The sequence below is a fragment of the Alosa alosa genome, chromosome 22 (genome assembly GCF_017589495.1).
Source record: "Alosa alosa isolate M-15738 ecotype Scorff River chromosome 22, AALO_Geno_1.1, whole genome shotgun sequence".
Taxonomy (NCBI): domain Eukaryota; kingdom Metazoa; phylum Chordata; class Actinopteri; order Clupeiformes; family Clupeidae; genus Alosa; species Alosa alosa.
The window spans coordinates 14,190,734-14,210,322 of record NC_063210.1 but is presented as its reverse complement, the minus strand read 5'-3'; the positions used below and the strand labels follow the sequence as shown (position 1 = coordinate 14,210,322).

General features: G+C 43.7%; 2 protein-coding genes across 3 annotated transcripts; both read left to right on the top strand.

Moving 5' to 3' along the window:
• The first annotated feature begins 171 nt into the window (after window positions 1-171).
• On the top strand, window positions 172-13,218 carry LOC125287780 (sphingomyelin synthase-related protein 1-like). 2 transcript variants are annotated; one of them, XM_048233800.1, is made up of 6 exons: window positions 172-352; window positions 2,941-3,534; window positions 4,365-4,460; window positions 6,106-6,223; window positions 7,758-7,908; window positions 10,968-13,218. In XM_048233800.1, exons 1-6 carry the CDS (start codon window positions 342-344, stop codon window positions 11,270-11,272), a joined length of 1,275 nt encoding a protein of 424 aa, XP_048089757.1. In that variant the 5' UTR covers window positions 172-341; the 3' UTR covers window positions 11,273-13,218. The 2 variants fall into 2 exon arrangements, with proteins under 2 accessions (XP_048089757.1, XP_048089759.1); XM_048233802.1 differs by lacking the exon at window positions 172-352 and adding an exon at window positions 1,370-1,999.
• A 905-nt stretch (window positions 13,219-14,123) lies between these two features.
• Window positions 14,124-19,149, top strand: vdac2 (voltage-dependent anion channel 2). Its single transcript, XM_048233164.1, has 9 exons — window positions 14,124-14,273; window positions 15,560-15,638; window positions 16,012-16,061; window positions 16,179-16,331; window positions 16,451-16,503; window positions 16,844-17,071; window positions 17,172-17,322; window positions 17,529-17,586; window positions 18,125-19,149. The coding sequence occupies exons 2-9, from the start codon at window positions 15,572-15,574 to the stop codon at window positions 18,214-18,216; spliced, it is 852 nt and encodes a 283-aa protein (XP_048089121.1). The 5' UTR covers window positions 14,124-14,273; window positions 15,560-15,571; the 3' UTR covers window positions 18,217-19,149.
• The last annotated feature ends 440 nt before the right edge of the window (window positions 19,150-19,589 follow it).

Genomic DNA, 19,589 nt, shown 5'->3' with positions numbered 1-19,589 from the left:
TTAGGGAAAATCTTATTACAACCAGTGTAATATTATATAACATGACTGAAATTAAATGATTAATTCCCTTGTGCTTGACTGTAGTGCAAGTCCACGCAAAACCACAAGAGGTCAGTGTCTTTATAATCATGTGCTTGTTATGTGCCAGAGCGTCCCCATGAAGCGCTCTCTCCCTGTTCGGTGGAGTCGGTGCCTGTTTACAACTGTTCACAGTCAACACTAATGTGCGTCGTTAAAGGCTAGTCAGCTATCAGGGGCGCAATGATTTACTTTAAACGTGTACCACAGAAATTCTGGACAGACTCAAAAAGACCTACGGCTTGCGACTTCCAGTCCTCCGAATGAGACAAAGGTGAGCACTCTCTCTGTTAGTTTTTCTGCATTCAACAAATTGACAATAGGCTACCCTTATTAGACATTCTCTGCTACGATTCACCACTTGCTAGCTGGCTAACTAGTGCGCTAGCAGAGAACTAGCAAGCTAGCTAGCTGCTACCTGACTGGTCTAGAATGTGAGCAGTGAAAGGACGCTTTTGTAGTCGTCGGCTAACAAGAATAAGGATCCCTAGTGCCCAAAGAATCCAAAATAAGAATCCCTTGTCAACACAATACAGAGAGACGTTTGAGTTCATCCAGACAAATGACTCTGTGTTTGAAATGTGTTGTGTCATTAAATATATTCCATTTGAAGTTGTCCGTTAGCATTTAAAGGCATTTAGCATGTAAACTCACGTTTGCGGCTAAAAAGGATACCGTTAGCTATTGTACAGCTGCCTACTGACCTAGACTGTCTGTCAGCCCTGGCGTTAATGTTAGCCACACATCTTAGTTGAGCTTTTATTTACGTATTCCCTAAGACAACCCTATAATCCAAGCATGGGTCCAGCGCATTCATTGCGCTTAAGGTTAGCGTGTAACTTTTGGTGTCGTGTTAGTTCAGATTTGTGCAATGGACTAAAATCAACGCTGATGTCTGACAGGGACCTGAAGCTAAATTTCTAAAACGTTATCTTTGTTATCTCTGATAACAAAGTCAAGAAAAAATTTCACAACATGAATACGTATTCAGTCAGCCTGAATAGACACCATTTAAACATTTCTGTCAATGTAACCTCACTGTGTCCTCCAAACAGTAGAATGGGTCCTTCTGGAGGGTAACATAGGGATATGTAAAGGTTACATTGTTATTTTTTTGTAACTGGTGAACTGGGGTTTGTGGTTAATTTTCCGTACATATCCGCAGAATGTTGATAGTTGTCTGGTTATCTTGGTTATCTTGGTCAGCTGTCTACGTTTTTCCTTGTGGTGAGCTCTTTGGGCGGTAGCCTATATTGCGTTGAGCTGGGCTGGGTGTATCAACCATAAGCTATATTTTGGTCATTTACCTAGGCGTGTCCTCTGACCAACTGGCAGCTGATACTGATTATAAAGGTCCCAAATGCCAAGACCAATGACGAGAAATGAGAGCATTCAGAGAGTTATGTTTCTCAGAAAGCCTCACTTGTTGGACACATAATGAAGAGTCACTGACTGGATGACAAGGCAACATGAATCAGAGGAGAAAGTTCCTCAGTCGAATCATTTGGGCGAACTTTCGCAATCCTGGGTTAACTTTTGTGCAATTCCTTGTCTAGTCTTGTTTCCTCAAGGGCATTGTCACAAGATTGCAGCCATAACCGTGACCGTTTTCGACTTGTTATTTTTCAGCTTTTTTAAAAAAAAAAATTTAACCAGGGGACACTGTCTTAAAGGTCGTTGCACTTATTTCATCAGAAATGGAACTACTTGCACACATGAACCAGAGCATGGGTGTGTTAGGCAATGTATTGCGAAGTGTTTTTCATAAAAAGCAGCTCTGAGGAAAAGCTTTATCCATAAGTTAACTTCACAGCTCCGTGAGACTGTCGATTACATAGCTCCTACTGGCTTATTGGGCACGTGCATTGAGCTAACTGCCCTGTCAAACTGTCTCGTCGGCCCTGGGCACAACTCTCTAAAGGTAGGTTTGTGACAGCTTTATCTTTGTCAACATAGCTCTGTCTTTGTTTCAGAAAGTGTCAGTGACGTGTTGAGGGAATAAGGGAAGTATATTTCTGGCAGAGCCTAGAAACCAGGCTGTGAGGCTTGCATAATTATAGAAAGTAAGCAGGTTAATATTACTAAGTTCTTAGTGCATCTAGGACACAGTGTATGGTGGCTCTCAGACTTGCTTCAAACGAATTACCCCACTTGACAAACTGCCAGAATCTGTACTTTAAGAATCATAGTTTTGCTACAGCACTGTGATTAAAGCTTTCTCATATGGATAAAGGACTGGGCCCTCTAGACAAATGACTGTCTGGCCAAACACTCGTAAGATATTTAGCTACTACTTAACCCTTAGAGGTTTTGACATCAGATCAGGAAACCCTGTTTTGTTTACTGTTCATCAAACAACTGTCGTAGGAGGTTAGAGCTTGAAAGTAAGTGACTGTTTAATTTTCCTTCCTAGGAATGATCACCTTGATCAGACATTCAAGTAATAAGAGGGCATGGATAACACCCATAATGCGAAAGCTGATTATTTCCTCTCGGTGCTGTATGTACTGTATATATAGGCTTATATAATATTGGTCACTGTAAATAGAGATGAGTCAACCTGATAAGCAACATTAACATCCTTGTTGGTGCTGTTATATTTGCATGTTACACAGTCATTTGGCAAACAACTTCCCATTGTCCCTGCCTTGTCAGTAGCTGTGTCTTCAGGTCATTGAACTCCCTGTATTGTCAGTGTCTTTCACTTCCAGTGGACCGTCCACAGTGAATGGACCGTCCACAAAAACTGTTTATGTTGCTGCCATTGTCTGTCCTCCAGCGGAACTCCAGCAGTGAATTACTGCCCACATTGATCACTGTCTCTGTCTTCCTTCTCCTCCTCCTCCTCTCCCCTCCCTGCAGTCGGAGCGAAGGTGACATGGCCGGCTCGCAGCCAAGCATTCGCCGCTGGACGACGAAGCATGTGGCGCGATGGCTGCGCGAGGAGGGCTTCTGCGACTACGTGGACCTGCTGTGCAACAAGCACAGGCTGGATGGCCTGAGCCTGCTGACGCTGAGCGAGTACGACCTGCGCTCGCCGCCTTTGGAGCTGCAGGTGCTCGGCGACATCAAGCGGCTCATGGTGTCGCTGCGGCGCCTGCAGAAGCAGCACGCCGATGTGCTCGAGGAGCTGGGCCTCAGTTTCGACGGACACTCACCACTGGGCAGCGGTGGTGGCGACTGGCTTTGTAACGGCGATGCAGGGCGCGACTACGAAGGCTCGTCGGGCAATGGCGGCGGGGGGTCGGACCATCAGTACCACCAGTGTCACCAGTACAGCAACGGGAAGCACAAACAGCAGATGAGGCGGCTGGACCCCGAGTACTGGAAGACGATCATGAGCTCGGTCTACGTGATGTTCGTGTTCGGGTTCACCTCCTTCGTCATGGTGATCGTGCACGAGCGTGTGCCCGACATGCGCACCTACCCTCCCCTCCCTGACATCTTCCTGGACAGGTGAGGGATGACTGGAACTGACACACCTGTGTTAGTCTGCAAGTCTGCACTTGTCCTTCGTGAGTGTTGCCACAACTCTCGGCTGGTGCGGTTAACGTGCCATGACAACACGCCTGCACTGCCCTGCACGTGGGAGTGGGACATGCAGTGAACTTGTCGAACCCATTATTGTGTCTTTTTTGTAGCAGCTCTGTCAGTGAGTCTGCACTGATGGTCAGCAGCACTGTCGAAATAATGTCATGTCATCATGCACAAGCACTCTTTCGGTCTTTTGTTGACTCTAAACTTGCTACTTCTGATGACCACAGCAATTGCTATGAGGTTGTGGTTAAAGAAAAAAAAAAAATCAGTTTATTCAATGCTTCCCGTTTTTCCCTACCATTGATTATTGTTGGCTCAGAAGGAGGGTTCTCGGCTCTGTGCTGCATGCCTGTGGTGTTTTGCATATGCACTCCCTGTATCCCTGTAATGCGATACTCATTTTCATGTTATTACTGCCCCCAAAAAAAAGGGGCTTTTTGTCTGCGTTTTGAACCCTGAACCCCATTCATTTAATATGAATGAACCAGAATGAGCCAATGACTTGAGCTAAGGCCATAAGACCACAACTGGTGGTGTGTCTTCCATCAGTCATCATAGCTATGGTGATGATGGGTGATGCCTGCCACGTCACCTTGTGTAACATATTGACGCAGTGATGACCGTGATCAAGGTCAGGCTGAAGTACTGATGAGCATCAAAAAAATCATGTAAACATCTGGTCTTAAGAGGATTAAAGGCCTTGCACTCTCTCTCTCTCTCTCTCTCTCTCTATGTCCCTGACTTCCTAGCGTGCCGAGAATCCCGTGGGCCTTTGCCATGGCGGAGGCGTGTGGGGTGATCCTGTGCGGCATTTGGCTGTTGGTTCTGCTATTGCATAAGCACAGGTAGGCCTCTCTAATACTGTGCTGCACCAGCACCATTTTATCCCTATACGCAGCGGACGCTAGGAGGTGCCTCAACCGTAAAGATATTCACTAGACCCTAACAAGGAAACCTCTGACCTTGGAGTCACAAATGACATGGCATATGAGCTGAACGAGGAGAGATTATTATTTCTGTGGGAGATCAAATGGTGCTGAAATGTGTATATGAGAAGCCTTTCGATCTTACTTAGTTTTGATTTGGTGTTTTGTGCTCTCTGGTGTCTTTCGCCAGTATTGTGTAAACAGTCTGTTTAGTGTTTACCACACAAACTTGGGAGCCTCGCAAAGTATTATAAGTATGACTCATTGTTTCTCCTAGTGTACATGGGAGATTCCAAATGTAGGCCTGTACTCTATGCAGTACTCTACATCGGCCTGTACTCTATGCACTGTATCGATTCATATCAATAAAGAATGCAGGGACTTAATGGTTTTGAACAACATAGCGCTGTGTAAAGCTTGTGTAATGTGTCTAATGACTCTTAATGGAGAACTGCCCATCTATCTAGCATCGTAGAGCAGCAGTTAAGGGGCAGGTTGATGTCATCATGTAGACCCGGAGAGAGTAAGGAAGTACAGTACCGCCCCCGTTAGTTTCCATAGCCGATGCAATGGTAGCTATTTCAGCTCAGGAAGTACCAAATTGACTGCTGACATCTTGTTTAACTTCCGCATAGAGATATGCTAAAATTTTCAGTTAAAATCATGTCACCTACCTATATATTACACAATATGACAACATTCATTGCAATTTTATTGTTTCTCATTTTTCCTATATGCAATATTAATACAATCAAGTATGGGCCAAAGACATGACTGAATACACTGGGCACATCACTGAAGTGTTGCGTCTGCTCATTAGCTTCTACTGAAATCAATGGAACTGTCTACACCAGACGTGATAGGATAGCGGCACGTACGTTCGAAAAAATTGCACCAGTCTTCCAAAACAATTTGCGCTATGTGAACGGAGCGCTTCAGTTGTGGACCTGGTGTAGCCCAGGTGTAAGCCTTAACATGCATCTCAGCAGCCCAGTCTCCTTTATTGCTATCCTAATGTTATCAACATGCACACCACGTTAGGAGGCTACACACTACACTAAACCCTGCCTATGCCCTTGTGCCCTGAGCTGACAGTTTTCAAACCGGTAACGTCCACCAATCAACAACACACTATCTCGGAGTGCCCGTTGTGCGTATGTTACGTGGTACCTAATTGGCTTTTTGGGTTGAGAAGTGATTCCCCTCACCCCTCACAGGATGACATTTTTAAAGTATTCAATAGATGCTAACTGTTGCTTATGCTAACACAAATCCTGACTTTCTGGTCAGTTTGTGGTCGGTTGGCCTCCACTGGTTTGCATGTGCCACATACTTGTACAAGCAGATCTCACGATTGCTGCAGTGGGCTTTATATCTGTTTAAACGATGTTGTTGGTGGTATTTTCCTTTTCCAGGTCTATACCGGTGGTTTGTAACTTTGTATTTGCCACATAACTTAAGAGATAGAAAATGTCACCATCACCACAGTGAGCTCTATATCTGTCGCGAGGGTTTGTAAAGGAGGCCAGTTGGCCGGTGATGATGATGGCATTTCCTTTTCTAGGTCTATCCTGTTGAGACGCCTCTGCAGTCTGATGGGAACGGTGTTCATGCTGCGCTGCATCACCATGTTTGTCACCTCCCTCTCTGTGCCAGGACAACATCTACAGTGCTCAGGAAAGGTAAGCCGCCTCAGGCCAGAGCCGACTCAACTTTGTTCATCTTTATATGTTTATGTTTATTGTTATAGCTTTTGTCCAACGCGACTCACAGTGACCTCAGTAAACATTGCATTAACATTGAAATGAACTATTTAAAGTGAAGTCAATATCAGTACTAGAACTATACATTTTGACAGAATACTAACAATAACCATAAACATACAAACTGTGACTGTAAGAATTAACGGTAATTAGATGCAATTGTTAGATAGGCATTGTTGTATAGATGCACTGTACTGAACATACAAACTCTAGGCCAACGTATTCTCTAGCCTTTATCTGTCTGATGTCTGTGGCCCCTTTAGCCTGATGGACAGGCATGACTTATGATCGTGTCTTATGATTGTATCTAAAATTGGGAGATATTGACTAAAACTGTGGGGGAGCAGTCACAGCATTAAAGCTTGAGTTGCTGCAGCCAACAGCTATAGCAGTCAGGCAGCTATAGTGCTGCATTCTGGGGGCATGATGTTAAAGATGCCCCCAGAGTGTAGCATTGTAGCTGCCTGGCTGCTATAGCTGTTGGCTGCAGCAACTCGAGCTAGGCAGCACCGTTTTTTTGTTTTGCTTTATTTCATACCGCCAGCACTCAGTGACCTCGACAAACAGAAATCTATGTGAAAACTCCCTGGAATTCAGGGTCATTGACATTTCTGAAAAACTCCTCTTGAAGGCAAGGGTTGAAGGAGGCCTGTAACTGTTTCTGAAAGTTAGGGGTTAGTCTTAGTGGAAAAGCCGTTAGGTGTAGCTTTGGTAGCATTTGTCCTCAATTTCTAGATCTCTTAGCTAACTATGTGAGCTATAGTCACATTTATTTATTTTTGTATTTAATTTGTTTATTTAAATGGACAGTCCACATTAATTGACATTTTTTGTTTACACTCAAAATGTAAATGTGCCAATGTGTGAGTTAGCAAGAAAAGCTCATTTCTATTTGTAGTCCCTTAGCAGATCAACAAAGCATCACATTACATTAATAAAAAAAGAAAATATGTTCCTGTCGGGAACACAAACGGTCCCAGACCTAAGGTGAATAACTCTTGGCAAGTGTTGGGATATGAGGAGAGTTTACTGGAGTTTGTTTTTGATTCCATAGACACCCTTAGCTCTGTGCTCAGTCAGGACACAGCTCTGGTGGTGCTGAATAGGTCTGTGCAGGATTAATGTCTTGGGCCTTGGGCCTGTGCCCAGAACCTGCCCCGGCAGATCTTTAAGTGACTGCTCTGACCATATACCAGTTGAACATGTATATTTATATATCATAGACACAAACATTTGGTACATCTATCATCATCTATAAATGTTGCCCTCGATAATACCTCCCGGCTCCCATCTTCCTAGCACTAGTCTTGTGTCAAGATAATTATGGTGCGGTTTCATTGCGGTATGGTTACATAAATTGTATGCATTGGCTAAAAGGATTTATAGTCCTATAAGTGCTCCCCCATGTGCATTGCCTGTGGACTCACATTTGCCTCTTTTTGTCTGTGCTTAGATTTACGGTGACATGTGGGCCAAGCTGCATCGTGCCGTGGCCATCTGGAGTGGGTTTGGGATGACCCTCACAGGCGTCCACACATGCGGAGACTACATGTTCAGCGGCCATACTGTGGTTCTCACCATGCTCAACTTCTTTGTCACTGAATGTGAGTGGGTCAAGTCTTTTGACCAATGCTGCTACAAAACAAAAATCACAATGTGTTTTATGATTTTTTTTTTTTTTCTACATTTATGATTTTATGTGCATGTTTATGTGCATGCTATATTAATGATGTCAATGTTAGATTTGACACCAAATTGCATATGCTTGCTTCAAATCTAGTCTAGTCCCTAATATGATGTGATGTTTCAGACTTTCGGAGTAATGAAGTCCTTTAAGTAATACCAAAGTCCTTTTAGGCAAGTCCCTTCACTCGGCGGCCATTTGACAACACTTTTTGGGCCCTCGTCGGGCATCCATTTCGGCAGAAATGCGTGTGCGCAAGGCTTCACGACACCAATCTTGCTCCAGCGACGAGATCACAACACATGATTGGCACGAATGTCTTCACAACACACCATATGATTGGGTCAATGTATTCACATCACACCACATGATTGGCTCAATGTATTCACATGTCGACGTTATGTCGAGGAAGGGGTGGGATATGTGTAGACAACGGCCATATTGGCGTGACAAACTAGCCCCATGCATTTCTATGGAGTATTTTTTGAGTGCTGTGTCTCCACATTAGAAAGTCTCTGGTAATACTTAAAAAACAACAAAATTATAGATACATCATCATAGGGCCCCAATGTAAAAGATGGACAAAGTATTAGGTCTAACTAAAGGTAATTGTATAACGAGGCAAAAAAAATATATTGTAACGATTTGATAGCAACACACACAGTTGTCCAATCAAAAGGTTTATTAGCTGAGAATGAGAGCAGGGACATAGACCAAGAACACAATACAAACAGGGCAGGTCAAGTAGACACACACACTACACATACAGGGGAGGACGCAGCCCCCCACACAAAAAGGATCACACACGAGGGAGAACTAAAAGGGGAACATGTTACAATAAAGACGCTAACTTTACACTTATAACTTAGGAGATATAAAGACATAAACCCCCCCAAATGTTCGCTCTCGTATCCCAGCATGCCCTGCGTGGGAGAATGCTACGCAATGTCTTGTGCGCCGACGTTACATAGCACCCCCAACAAGCCATTGCCGTCCTCTGCAATGCCCACGAGGTAGCCACATGCTAACGTCGGCGCGCGTCCCCTGCCACTCAGTTCAGTGCGACAGTACCGCCAACTCACGTGGGGTGCACGCCGCAGGAGCTCACTCAACGGGGCGCCACGCTGCTAGCAATCCAGTACGGGCGTGCTAGCAGCCACTTGGCCGTCCCCGCTCGTCACCAGCTCCCTCTCAGCAGCCGCCCTCAGGCTGCACTTTCCGCGGCGTGTCACCACGGCACTCCTCCTCTCCTGGCGGGGCCCTAGGTGGCCTTTTCAACCGTTGACACTGTACCAAGCACCGGGGTTCGAGGGGGGGTCAGATGAAGCTGCACCAACGCCACTCCGCTCCGTCGTTTCACCGACCAGGACAGACAGGCACCGACCGCGCTTAACGGACCACGCTGAGCTCTCCCGCTGCAGCTACCGTCTTGGCGTCCCTCCTCGTGTTGCCTCCTTGCAGAGCCGTCCTGCTCTGCTCCCGGCCCGTTCCACACCCTCCCGGCCTCAGCGAAGGCACGACCCCCGAGATGGCCATGCTATCGAACTCCACACAACGAACTTTTTTTAAGGCGCCGGCCAACAGGCCAACTAGAACGGGCGCCCACACAGCACGGTGCCTCACACGCACCCAAAAGTTTTAAAGTTCATTGTTCAGAGGGCCTTTCCGTCGAAGCTGCCCCACCGTCGTGAGTTCGCTGCCCCCAGCGTCTCTGCCAACCGTCCGCCGTCCAGGAACCTCTTCCTCGCCGCTCTCCCTCAGCTCTGCTCACACGTCGCGGCTCGCAGTGGAGTCAGCGCCCAGGCCAGCATCGTCTTCTCCGCGAACGCTTCTTCAGGCCCCTCTTCCGGCAAGATCCCCTCCCATGGCTGCAGGCAGGTCCAGGCGATAGCACCTATCCTCCGTCGGCAGTAGCGATAGAAGGTCCCGAGCTTTTTAGCAGCCCTTACAAGGACTCTCTCTGGATCCTCTTGCGTGGGCCTCCACCCAGTGGTATGGTCTTCCATTCCTAGCTTCTCTCGCTGGGTGGAGGCCATGTTCGAAAGTCGCTTCTGACACCAATGTAACGATTTGATAGCGACACACACAGTTGTCCAATCAAAAGGTTTATTAGCTGAGAATGAGAGCAGGGACACAGACCAAGAACACAATACAAACAGGGCAGGTCAAGTAGACACACACACTACAAATACAGGGGAGGACGCAGCCCCCCACACAAAAAGGATCACACACGAGGGAGAACTAAAAGGGGAACATGTTACAATAAAGACGCTAACTTTACACTTATAACTTAGGAGATATAAAGACATAAACCTCCCAAATGTTCGCTCTCGTATCCCAGCATGCCCTGCGTGGGAGAACGCGACGCAATGTCTTGTGCGCCGACGTTACGTAATTATCGGAACTCCACCTATTAGCATCGGTCCCGTGTTCCCGCCATCTTGCGTGTATGTGTCACTTAATATCCATTTCTATACAAACCAAGACGGCGGACTCCTAAAGAAACGCTACCACCCACACCATAGGTGTATCTAAATTAGCTATGTACCAAAAATTACACCTTATCGTTACTCGAAGAGCTGTAAACAGTGTTGTAAGGCTGCGTGTACATAACTGCTTGGAGCTCCAGTGGAATTTTAATTTCATGACGAGAATTCTCGGTCTAACCGTTCATGTGCCGTTGAAACGGTGTAAATAGGCGACCCATCAGGCCAGCACTATAACTCCGAGCGTGGCAAACAAAATTTCAGGCAGTAAATGCTCCCGTTAAGAACCAAACCAGATTTTGGTCAAATCTACACACCTATGGCTACTGAAAAATGTAAGGTTCATTTAACAAATGTTATTTTGAAGTGTTAAAAAACATCGTTGTTTTAGAATTTCTGAACAAAAGTGGTGATAATTGGGGGTGTGACGATAGCATATATATTAGCTTATTGAATACAATGAGCAAGGTTTTGTTTGTTTCTCTGATAACAGACACCCCAAGAAACTGGAATTTCATCCACACCCTCTCCTGGGTCCTCAACCTGTTTGGCATCTTCTTCATTCTGGCGGCGCATGAACACTACTCCATCGATGTCTTCATCGCCTTCTACATCACAACCAGACTGTTCCTGTACTACCACACGCTGGCCAACACACGTGCCTACCAGCAGAGCCGTCGCGCCCGCATCTGGTTCCCCATGTTCTCCTTCTTCGAATGCAACGTCAACGGGCCTGTGCCCAATGAGTATTGCTGGCCCTTCACCAAGCCCACTTTCATGAGGAGCTTAATCGGGTAAACCCGGGTGCTGGTGTAGCTCCCTCTGGTACAAAAGCTGCTGGGAACGGGGTGAGAGAGAGAAAGGGAGAGTTTGTTTGTTTTGTGTGTGTGTGTGTGTGTGTGTGTGTGTGTGTGTGTGTGTGTGTGTGTGTATATGTGTGTGTGAGCGAAAGAGAGACTGAGGGCCTTCAGAAGGCCATGTGCTGAGATTTGAGGTGGCATGTTGGCGTGTCAAGATGCCATTTTGTTTGCAATATCTTTTTTTTTTATATTTATAGTTTTTTTTTTTTGTTTGTTTTGGGAGAGACAGTGTCTTTGTTGGTGTTTTTGTTTTTAGTATTATAACTACAATTTGTTTCGGCACGTAGCCCAACCCTGCCATATTTCCTTCTGCGCACCACTCCGTGGCTTAGCAGTTGGAGTGGTTCCCCCTGCTGCGCTGGGCCTGGTAAAAGGGATTAAGCAGAATCTGTCAGCTCCTGGGAGCTCGAAAAACTTCATTCATTTCCCAAACCCTCGCACAAGGAGAGAAGGAAAAAAGCCACACTTTTTGAAATAGAATACAACTCAAACAGGAGAAACAGAACTTAATTTACCATTAGACCGATGAAACATGCTAAAAAAAACTTTGAATGGTGACTCAGAAAAGCCTTAGGATATTAAACATAAAACAAGGTTTCCATGGTGAGATTGTTTATGGTCAGTCTATCATGCATGGCCATTTTACTGTGTCAACATTTCCTCAGTAAACCATAAAACAGTATTATATGTACAGAAATAAGTGGAATGTTTTGTGTTATAAAGATTCCCAAGAAATGATACATTCCTAAAACCCTGATATAACATTTCATACACTAGATACACTAATTTTGGAGGACTTATGAAACGATATCAGCTATGGTCAATTACTAACCATGTGTCTCATTTTTCCATTCAAAGAAATATTTAATTTATAAGGTGAAGTAAGTTTTGCTTCTTATTTGCCAAGAGTTTAAACTTGTGCACAGAGCTTTTGCATTCCTTAACAAACTGCTGATACTATTTGAGTGGTCCTTGACTGCATTTGCTATATAAAAAAAAAAACAGTTTGTTGTAGACTTTTTTGAAATGGATGCTGTGTTTGTAAAGCAGAATGTCAGATTTCCTTATACTTGTGCTGTTGTTGTTCTGCCTTGCTATTGCTGTCAACATCATTGTTTTTTTTTTAAGGATCTGAATACTGTACCAATGATGAAGCCTATTGACGCCAAAATATGGGGAGAATATGGTGGACAAACTTGTCTTAATGATCATCCTGTTTGCCAATAATGTTTAGATGTTGTATATTGTGTACACAAGGTTTATTGGGTAATGCTTTTTGAAGTGTTGAATTTGCTGCGTCGTAGTTTCACGTTTAAAAGGTATGGGTTGGTGTACCTTTTTTTTGTTTACAATTTACAGGTGCAATTTGCAGCATGACGAGAGCCATGTGTCCCTGTTAAAAAAAAAAATGAAAATACTGCAGCAATGTTTGTCCTTCCCAGATTCTTGGAAACTGTTTTGTCTTAATTTATTGGTGTGTATGTCAAAGGATAAAGGGTATTTGTTTTCTACATTTCAACATTATTTCAGAAGGTACAAACTAACACTGGAATAACTGCAAAAGTAAGTGGAGAATTTTGTATACAGAAGAAGCCACATAACCACTTAAATGGTAAATTATGTCTCCTATAGTAATCTAATCTGCACATCAAATTTTCAACTTGTTACAGGTCTGGCCATACATGACTATGTGTTTGGATTTGTTAAAATACCATGGCTGAATTTAATTATGTAGGCTCTTCTTTTGAGATGGTTTTGATCTACCTTATCATGTGAGTAGCAATAATTTGATTAACCCCTGCTAGTTCTTAGAACGTTGAATAGGCCTGTTGAATATTTCTGTATATTAAACGGTCTGTCACTATTAAAACAGTTTACAGTTCATATTGTGCGTGCATGCTTCCAGGTGCAATTTTGTCCATTCTGGTCCCCTGATCAAACCAAAATCCCCTTCGTCAAGCTGCAACCCAGATGACACGTGCAGTCATCTGCATGACCGTGCGCTGGATTACAGAGGATTCTGGCAATCGGCTCAGGACTGTCCTAACGTTACATTTTTTTAAATGTCCCCCAGTAGACTATCCATGTCTCCAGTTTTCTGCATTCTGTGGGGATTCCCTCACGGCGAGGAAAACATTCACTGACTTGTTAATGGCAGCCAGTTTAGCGTCAATTTTGGCTAAGTTACAGTGCAACAACTGAGGCTGAAGTTGAAGTGGTGACTTCGTTGCACTGTTGAATAGGAAGTTTCGTACACATCCTGATCTAAAAGTCAATTCTGTTCAAAATCTTATCAATATGATTGAAGTGTTGTAATCTACTAGATCTACCATAACAGACCGGTTATCCAAAGAGCTAGAATGCTAGCGAGAAGATAGCCAAAGTCGTGAAATAAATAAATAATACAGGATATTTGCATGTATTGTTAGCTGAATATTCTTGCTTTCAATGTCTAACGTTACTAAACATTTATAAAGAATAATAGCAATGGCGTTTTCCGAAAACTGCCGGTAGCCGCAACGACTATCACTGATGTAGGCTACCCAAAATTTACATTATGGTTACCTTGACGATAGTTTTCACAGATGGCGTTAGCAAATGCCGAAAAAGAAAGAAATGTAACTATTGTGAAAGTCTTCATAATGTATGCGTTTGTAAGATAATAATTTAAAATGAATAGTACGTATGTTTATGCAAGACGACAAAACACCACCTTTGCAGTACATTTCACCATCTTCAAATGTTAGTGGTCATTTCAATTAGGCATATTAAGGACAGCTATAAATCAAGGGTCCTAAACGTGCTATGAGCATTCGCCTTGCTGGTGCAGTGTCTCCTTCACATCGCCCTCCAGCTGGAGTGAAGTACTGTGGCACTGCAGCCTCAGTAACAGCCAGGAAATCAATACCCTCTTGACATTAGCTGCCTCCTCTGTTCAGGTAAGGCGATTATCGCTGAAAAATTACATGGGACAAATTGTTAATAGTTGTTACAACCCCGCTTTGTATGCCAATGTAGCCAGCTTGGTTGTACAACTTGTGAAATACTAATAGAACATGGCGTGCCCTCCTGAGTTGGGTTGGTAACGTTAGCCAGGGCTAAAGCTAGCTAGTATTGCTTAACTAGCGAGCAGTCCAGCAGCTGCTTGGTGGGATCCGACTGCACCAGTTTAGGGATGCGAAACTTGAGCTGGTAACGTTAGCAGACTAGCTGTGTAACTATCTGTACCAACCATTGCACCACATAGTGTGAAAGTTAGCTTGGCATGACGTGCCGAACGACAGTAGGCTTCCGTGCCGGTAACCAAATGTCGTGACTTTTACGCCCAGGTAGCCTTAGCATTGTAGCTATGTTGCCAGGTTGTGTCCAATAACGAAAGTGTTTGACCTCTCTAAATTAGCACGCTGGCGTGATATTTGGTTAGAGGGTGATGGGTAAGTTGGCTGGAGGATGGCTAGCTCGCAGAAGTGTACTGCATATGCGTACAATGATTAACGCTTGTTAAAGTCATCACTTGTCAGAGGCCGTGTCATAAGAGAAATAAGGTAATTTGAAAACCAACCCTTTTGGTTTTACTTTCGATTGTAGAGTTGACGGATCAGTACAATAGTGGCTATTTGATTGCGTGCTGAGTCAAGTAAACCCAAGGCAAGTTAACCAACTTAGCTAGGTGACTCTAATATGCTTAACCAGTCCAGCGTCCAACTCGTCCACTGGAGAATAAGCCTCACGTTTGGAGCCTGCTGCACTTGCTCTAGGGGTCTGAATGCAGTCGACCTGTATGGAGACGTGACATCTCTAGCGTATGCCAAAGTTGTGACTCCCTGAGACGCAGAGTGGACTTCTTCCATTCCTTCAATCGTACGTTTTCGTTGGTTGAACCTGTAACGTCAGTCAATTGCATCACTTCAGTCATCGTCGGCTGGACCGATCATTAAATGTCAGTGATCTGGCTGCAAATAGTATTTATGGTAACCGTCATGCATATGGTTGGTCAGATGACTAGCCTATCTATTGGTAACTGAACTAAGATGAGCTTACAATACCAGGAGGCTGCTGGAGGTTGTGTTGGTACATGAAGTGACATAAGGAGGCGGTGGAGGTTGCATTTGCTTTTTAATTGTATTTTTAGTCAATAATTACATGCACTGGGGAGCTATTTCTGTGGATGCTGAAGAGACTTATACTGTGTACAGGTGTGCTCATGTTCAGGTCTCTGTTGCAGATAAAAAAAAAAATGGCTGTTCCTCCCGGATATGGTGATCTTGGCAAATCTGCCAAGGACATCTTCAACAAAGGATATGGTATGCCATGAAAGAATCTTTGTTTCCATGAGGCACCATAAATGTCAAAGTAATGACATATGGAGGTGTCACTGTAACCAATAATATAGCTAGTTAGTATGTGTTTTGGGTGTTGACTTCCCATTGGTGAGTGGGTGGGGATTGCATAGTTTTGTAATGCAGTAGTTTTCCAGAGTTTGTTCTTACCACTAATTTTGCTTCTGCAGATTAGAAGGGTGGGGTTCATACAGACAAGAGCAAGCTGTATGATTTATGAACATGAATTATACATGTAGTAATGTCAGTAGAGTTGTTGATTTAGAAAATATGTTATCTCTTTGAAGTGGCATGTACACTTCATTGCACCATAAACATGACTCCTTTTGTCCTACAGGGTTTGGCATAGTCAAGCTTGATGTGAAGACCAAGTCTGCAAACGGAGTGGTATGTTTGTGATCTAGTTGCCTATCTAGATAAGAGGGTAAAGCATGTTGAAACACCTGATGGAGGATATATTAATCAATATCTGTAGCTGATCTTCATGTATGCATCCACCCTCAGGAATTCAAAACTTCAGGCTCATCGAACACCGACACCAGCAAAGTCAATGGTAACCTGGAGACCAAGTACAAGTGGTCAGAATATGGCCTGACCTTTACGGAGAAGTGGAACACAGACAACACTCTGGGAACAGAGATCACTGTTGAAGACCAGGTAGAGTGAGAGGATGGGTCCACCATCATGGTTTACAGTACTGTATGTGTTTTTACGTTTGTTGAATTTGTTGAATACCGGTATATTCACTGCACCTTTTTTTTTTTTGTGTGAAACAGATTACCAAAGGACTTAAGCTTACTTTCGACACAACTTTCTCACCAAATACTGGGTAAGACTTTGTTAGCTTATGACCATTGATCTAACATAGATATATTCACTGAGAAAAAGGGCTATGAAAATGTTATCTACAATGTTCTAACCACATGCAAGCACATTTCCACCACCCGCATATCAGATTTTTATATTTTTTGACTGGTCCCATGTTTACCCTGGCAGATCACAGCCATAACCGAGTACAATGTCATAAGCTGATAGGCATAATGTATTAACTACTTCTAACTATTAGGGCTGACATTTAGGACCTTTTAGAGCATGTGTGCAGTTTATTTTGTCTTGTCAAATATATTTATTTTTCCCCCTTGTGTTCCTTTTTAAATTGGTTTTGTCAGAAAGAAGAGCGGAAAGGTGAAGACGGCCTACAAACGTGAGTACGTCAACCTCGGCTGCGATGTTGACTTCGACTTTGCTGGACCTACAATCCACGGAGCCGCAGTTGTGGGCTACGAGGGCTGGCTCGCTGGCTACCAGATGAGCTTCGACACGGCCAAGTCCAAGATGACCCAGAACAACTTTGCGGTTGGCTACAAGACTGGTGACTTCCAGCTGCACACCAACGTGTAAGCCCACTTCCCATTAAAGGTCCCGAAGTTAACCTGCAGGTTTCTATCTAGTGTCTAGTGGAAGCTGACTTGCCACGTTTGGATGTTTCCTTGGTAGGAATGACGGATCCGAGTTTGGTGGCTCCATCTACCAGAAGGTCAGTGACAAGCTGGAGACATCCGTCAATCTGGCCTGGACTGCAGGAAACAACAGCACTCGCTTTGGTATAGCTGCCAAGTACCAGCTGGATTCCAGTGCCTCTCTAAGTGTGAGTATGTTTTCTGGTTAGTTGGATTTGGGTCCATTAGAACGGATATGGATTTTTCTGAAATCCATATTACAACCTGTAAGGGGGCGTTCACAATGACATGCTTTTTTCACCCTCAGACTGAGACTATTTCATAGGGAAACAGGGACCATAGTATTCTTGTTTGTTGGTGACTAATTTGGGTTTGTGTATTTGTTACTTTGCAGGCTAAGGTGAATAACGCAAGCCTGGTTGGCGTTGGCTATACCCAGACACTTAGGCCAGGTATGTACATTGCCTGTCAATCACCTGTGTGCCAAGAGTGGGGAAAAATGTATCTCAATATATATATATATTTTTTTTTTTATCCACAATATATTGATAGTGGCTTCAAATAACTTTATTGTATATGTGGCTTCAATTAACTTTATTGTATATTTTTAAAAAATATATATTTTTTACTATTTTGGCACATAGTTACTCTGGTAACTTTGCGTTAACTCTGAAGTTCACAAGACGGCACAATACCTCATTCTTTGGTTGAGTCACGCCAATAAAGGGCAGAGTAAGTCAGTCTAGCTGCTGAGTCAGCTAGTTCTGGAAATCCAATATGGGGAACAATACATTTCAGTTCACTGAAGGAAATCGCAGCACTTTCCTTATTGTAAAATGTAAAGAATCCTAATATTGTATTTTGTCTCAAATATCATGTTATCGTATCATTGCCTCTGGCAATTCCCACCCGTGTGTGCTTGCATGATAATTAATTATTCCTTTTCATGTGGTCCTACCCCATTAACATTACACACATGCTACGTTCCAGGTGTGAAGCTCACCATGTCCGCCCTGATGGACGGGAAAAACATCAATGCAGGTGGTCACAAGCTGGGCCTGGGGCTGGAGCTGGAGGCATAACGTCCAGTTCGCCTCTCACTTAGAAAGGAATTATGGGAAGAATTTGGCCTTATGTATTTCTGGCTTAACCAGCAGGGGCGGTCTCTCAAAGGGAAGAAAAAAAAATGAAACTATATATTCACACCTTCCATACCACAGTGATATGATGGATACCTGACAGCTACAGTACTCACTTTTTTTGTTTTTTTCCTGAAATCTTCCATCATGTTCACTCCCTGTTATTTATTTGCTGTATTGTCCACCTCTCTTCTATACACTTGAGTTGCCATGACAATGAAATACATCTATTTCTAAAAGACAAACTTGGAACATGTTCTGCATGTTTGGCTGTTTTTTTTTTCTTTAGTTTGTTTGTTTTGGTTCTGCGGGTTCATTTGGGTGGTCTGAAAGAATGGCCTCCTGATCTTACTTGAGTGTTTTTCTTTTAAGTAAATGTTCTCTGAATGTAGAATTATAAACCTCAGCTGCTCTGCACTCTTCAGAATCACCTTAATCTTCAGATTTGCTGTTTCCCCCCAAAACAGCATTTGCACACGTGTTAGCATTATCGTTTGCCGGTTCTTAAGACTGGCTCTTAACATAGATGCTATTGGACTGCAATACACTTAAAAGCCCTGCAGTCTTGTCAGACTGGGCTTAGCTTTATTTATCTCATTTCAAGTAGATGTAGCTTTGGTCAGATCCACCTGTTTTTGGTTCTCATCTTCAGTTAGAAACTGTAATGAAATCACGAATAATGCCAAAATGGATTTCTCTCAGTGTGATCAATTAAGAGCTATCCACATTGAATTACTGAGTAAATCCACCATACCCATTCCTCTTCTGCTCCCCCATTCCACTGCAGTGTAAATGGCTGACAAGGACGTTGCTTGGAAACCATGCAGTCCCTCCCATTGTGTATGTCAACCTTTACAATAAAGTCTTTAAACTTGACACCTTGGTGCACATGCTGTTATGTACAAATTGTTCTTGGCCAGTTAGTGGATCAATTGTGTAGAAATGTAAAATAATCATTTAACCTATTGGGTTGCAGAACAAAAGGAACAACTTGACACTTTTCCTCTGTTTTCAGAATATTGTATTAGGGAGGGGGTTTTGGTAACTTTCGTAATGCAGGCAGTAGTAGTGTAGTGGTTAAAGGAGAATTCCGGTGTGATTTTGACCTAAAGTGTGTTGAAACATGATACCGAGTGTGAACGTATGTCTCATAACTCACCTCGGCTTGTCCCCTGCACTCAAATCTGGCACTAGTTAGCCAATGCTGCCAACACAGTGTTTCGTTGTGGTGCCTCGGGCATCGGCCTAGCCATGCAAATAAATCACTGTTTTACACCATTTACGAGGCTCAAAGTAGCTCCATACTTCATTGGTAG